At 43.1% G+C, this 5,000-nt stretch overlaps 1 protein-coding gene across 1 annotated transcript in view; it reads left to right on the forward strand.

Annotated features, from left to right (window-relative positions):
- chst6 (carbohydrate sulfotransferase 6) overlaps window positions 1-5,000 on the forward strand; it is an 11,829-nt gene that overhangs the window by 4,117 nt on the left and 2,712 nt on the right. The window contains exon 2 of the mRNA XM_053682086.1: window positions 4,853-5,000. This exon is cut by the window's right edge and continues 2,712 nt beyond it. Within this exon, the coding sequence (XP_053538061.1) occupies window positions 4,859-5,000 (142 nt within the window). The 5' untranslated portion in view covers window positions 4,853-4,858. The remainder of the gene's footprint in view (window positions 1-4,852) is intronic.

Genomic DNA, 5,000 nt, shown 5'->3' on the forward strand with positions numbered 1-5,000 from the left:
TATTTTATTTAAACTTTGTCACTTCCTGTAAAACAACCTTCTGTATTCTGACCTGTAAATCATCCATCTAACATCAGAATCCCGTAACACACCAGTTAATGTGTGTGTGTGTGAGTGTGTGGGTGTGGGTGTGGGTGTGGTGAAGGAGGGAATGTTTGAATTTTGGAATGTAGTTGCTGCTGTTTGGCTTCAATCTTTGTCCTGATTCTCGTTTTCTTTTCACCCACTTTGAAGAACAATTCGTCTTTTCCTTCACAGCATCGCTTTACTGTATGTTCACTGCAGCGCTGATGTATCACCTGTGTGTGTGTGTGTGTGTGTGTGTGTGTGTGTGTGTGTGGAGACAGAAGCATCTCTTCGCTCGGCCAGTTGAATCTGGTCCTGCGCTGGTGTTCTCACTCTCCGGGATCAGTCATTCCTCCGTTTCATTCGAAATCACGCTCGCATGCGGGAATGACTGCCCTGAGTGTAACAGTAGCTGCGTTTACATGGACAACAATAATCCACTCTTAATCCGATTAAGACCGTACTCTGATTAAGAAACTTCCATGTAAACAGCCATTTGTACTTACCTTAATCTGATTAAGGTCATAATCGAAGTAAGCAATAATCTAATTAAGACGTGTGGAGTACTCCTGTTTTAGTCGCATTATGGACGTGTAGTGACATGTAAACACCTGAATCACATTATGATCGTCGTGTGGGAGTTCTCACCGCATTGTGCGACAGGACACGATCACACACGGCAGTTTTACGTTTTACGGCGAACAAGAGAGATCGGCCGCGTCCCAAACCGCATACTTGCCTACTATAGGCCTGCACTGGTGAGAAATACATGCATCTCGGCTACTATATAGACGGTAATTACGCGATTTGGGACACACCCACCGCTTCAAGTAGTCGTCTATTAGCACGTACAGCATGACAGATAATTAACCGCGCTTAAAGCGTTCGTAAAAACACCTAAAACTGTATACGGTCCCATAACAAAGACCAACCGTATGTTGATACGTGAAATTCTGGAGGGACGGCGGACGTCGTGGCGCGGTGACGTAATGACGCGGGCTGTTCATCTAATTATGTTCTATGACATGTAAAACGGGAACACGACAGGAGAATACTAAAAGCGACTCATGTAAACACCTTAATCACAATATTATCTTACTCAGAGTAATGTCACTAATTAGATTACTGCTGTCCATGTCAGCGTAGTCATTTCCTCCCCAGCCTGTTTAGTGAGATGTATGAGCTTTAGACTTCAGGATAGGGAGCTGAAAAATGATCGGGAACAGGTTTCAGGTATGTGACAGGTGCGTGAGAGATATGTTGTCATGATGCAATATCGTGATCAGCATCTCTGTAGTTTCTGTGTACCGGTGATCGTGTGAGTAATATGTGGTTTTGTACATCATGTAAAACCATCTGTGACATTTCCTGAGTAATACGACCCTAAAAAAACCACGAGTGTGAATTTCACTTGTGAATCGTGTGATTGTTCGAGTTCTTGTGACTTTTCCCTAAGCGTTAAGTGACTAATTTGGTCAAATAACATAATTATAAAATATTGGGTTTGAGTACAAACACAAATAATAACTCTTTTACGATGCGTTCTCCTCTTTCATCTTTTCCTCTCGCTCTCCTGATCCAGTTTCTTAACAAACCGATCACCTAATGTTTTTTTTTTTTTTTTTTTTTTTTAAGAGAAAAGAAGTAAACACAAAGTCTGCGGCAAATTATCAAAAAAACAAAACAAAAAAACAAACACTTTCCCGGAGAAGTTTACACACAGTTATTTTATATCAGATGAAGGTTTAAAATAGAAAGTATAGTATATAGTTTGTCTCATAACCTGTTTGAGACCTTAATTGACTCATCCGGACTCGTTACTCTCAGACTTGTCACGTTACAAAGGTAGATATGGAAGCAAGCGCAGATCTTGAAACAGTTTGATATACATACAAACAAACAAACAAACAAAACAAAACAAAGACACTAAGACAACTATCAAACAAAACATGGTACAGGGACACAGGTCAAGTTAAACAATACGTGAGACGAGGAAGCAGTACAATCAGTGACTATATATAGGAGTGCTTGTTAAACAGAAACGTGACACAGGTCAGGTGTTCATGTGACGGTGAGGTAATATGATGTATTATATATTATATCCAGAGTTACCTCCCTGATATTTGACAAGACTCTTCAAATCTCGTGCTAACGCTCAACAACCCCAGGATCTGAAGATGAACGTAATGGATGCCTACAAATCGTGAAACAAAAAGAAAAATCCAAGCTCATAATTCCGTTAAGAAATGCCAAGATCTGGAAGAGCAGGAAATCTGCCAACAAGTCGACACACCCTGGATGGAGTTCCAACCCATCGCACGGCACAATCGCACACATATTCACATGCTACAGACTATTTAGAGATGCCAGTCAGCCTACAGCGCATGTCTTTGGACTGTGCGGAGGAAACCTGTGTACCCGGAGGAAGCCCCCGAAGCACGGGGAGAACACGCAAACTCCGGGCACACGGGGCAGAAGCGGGATTCGAAAAGTAGATATGGGGAAAAAAAGGCGTGTGAAAACTCATTAAATAGGAATAAACTCGGAACCCCCACAAACAAACCCGACAAGCTGCGTACATTTATTTCACGATTAACTTGAAGAGAGAGAATGAAGAGAGGCCGGAACGTCTGGTTCTAGCTGCTATAACCGAGAAGAAATAACACGAACTAACTGTTAAATGTAACTACAAATGGATAAAAAGTATGACGTGTTCCTTTATCAGCACATCCCCAAGTGTCTTATTCCTTATTTATTCCTTATGTATTGGATATTCCTTATATCCAATACACGACTCTACTAGCTTCCTGGTGGAGATGATGTTCAGTGTTAGCATGTCGGGGAAGATAAATCTCACTGAAGTGAGTAAACTAACGCCAAAGCTCATTACACACACAGGACACCGTGCCAGTTCTCAATGTACTTAAATCTGATAGAGATGAATGTTCGTTAGCAAGGAGCTGTACGTCAGGGCTGACATGAGCTTGAACATGTCCATCGGTGTAAATATATCTAAGTTGCACATCCGCGTACTGTTACTACAGAGTGTGTTTACACAGCGACTCCCACACCAAAATCCAACAGATTCACCTCGCACCACGTCCTGTGCCGCCTCGTCATATTTCCCTCCAGCCACTGACTCTATTCTACACTCACACACACTCCCATGTGTAAACACTCGATTCAGTCCAGTGTTATCAGTGCAGCGTGTTTAACGGTGGACGTCGTCCCGGAGCAGCGCTACAGAAATATATACACTCAGGATAGAGATGTTAAATGTATGAATTTATCTCTAATGAGCAGACAGAGGAGACGTGGTGAGGGAAAACTCCCTGAGACGATACGAGGAAGAAACCTCGAGAGGAACCGGACTCAGAAGGGAACCCGTCCTCATCTGGGTGACACCGGATAGTGCGATTATAAATAAATACACCCCTTCTGTAAATGTGCTAATACTACATCCTCAAATAGTGCAGGCGTGTAACCAGGAAGTTCATTACAGTTTCTACAGGAAGTCTGTTTTGTTGAACTTCTCCACTGATCAATGACGGAGACGTGAGTGGTTGTAGTCCGAGTTCATATGAATTGAGGTCCAAAGCTGCACCATGTGGGACATCCTCAGCAGCAGCATATGACTTCTAATAGATGAGAACTCCATCCAGAAGCAGGACATCAGGATGGATCAGGCAGATCCGGAGAGCAGAAGGGGTCAGGATCACCGGCATCTCAGGAGTATCATGTGTAGCTCGACAGAGAGAGAGAGAGACCGAGAGGGAAAGACTGAGAGAGAGGGAGAGATTATTAGGTATGGTTATTGTCCTGTAATGGTTAAGGACAGTCTACTGTGTGTGAGTGATATCAGGGACTCCGGCAAGACTAGCTATGACATCATGACTAAAATGGAGAACCAGAAGGTAACACAGACATGAGGGCTCCCTGGGATATAAGGCAGCCAGACACTCCACCATCAACACACCTGGGTGAAGGTGTGAAAGTGTGGGGATGACAGCATCCAAACATCTCAGTTCACCTCAACACTGTATACCTGAGATCCTCTAGATCTGCTCCTTTACCTAAGAACAAAACTATTCACAAAAAGCTTGAGTAAATAAATACGTTTTAATCCTGGACTTAAACACTGAGACTGTGTCTGAGTCCCGAACACTAATAGGAAGACTGTTCCATAACTGTGGGGCTCTATAAGAGAAAGCTCTTCCCCCTGCTGTAGCCTTCACTATTCCAGGTACCAACAAATAGCCTGCAACTGTTGATGGAAGTAGGCGTGGAGGATCATAAAAGACCAGAAGTTCTCTCAGGTGCTGTGGCGTGAGACCGTTTAGTGCTTTATAGATCAGTGATAGTATTTTATAATCAATGTGAGATTTCACTGGGAGCCAGTGCAGTGTGGATAAGATCGGGGTGATGAGGTCGTATCTTCTGGTTCTAGTAAGAACTCTCGCTGCTGGAGAACAGAGTCACAACACATAAAGAAATTTCACATTAATAACGACAAGGTGCAACAATCGTTAAATAATCTGCACTTGACCGAGCGTTAACTGTGACTGAAATCACTTACTCTGCACAAAGTATTGGCACCCTTCTTCCCTGTCCTTCACTGGAAGGGGAACCAAAACTGAGCAGATATTGGCGGCTTTTGTCAATGCGTGAAAGTGTTGCGAAAAGCTGCGATGTGTGTTATTGTAATGATTTTTTTCAATTATTATTAATAATAAATATTTATTATTATTATTTAATCATCTTTAATCATATCTGTTTCTGTTGTCAGGCTGCGATGCTGCATTTACGTATCCCCGCCCCCGCTGCGTTGGCGCTGGTGCTCCTTCAGGTTGTTGTCGTGGTGCTGTTTATCGGCTGGCAGGGCCACATAACCCCGCCCTCGCCGGACTCCACCACTGTACCTGGGGATAAAAAAG

Source organism: Ictalurus punctatus, chromosome 8 (assembly GCF_001660625.3).
Source record: "Ictalurus punctatus breed USDA103 chromosome 8, Coco_2.0, whole genome shotgun sequence".
In the NCBI taxonomy this organism is placed as follows: domain Eukaryota; kingdom Metazoa; phylum Chordata; class Actinopteri; order Siluriformes; family Ictaluridae; genus Ictalurus; species Ictalurus punctatus.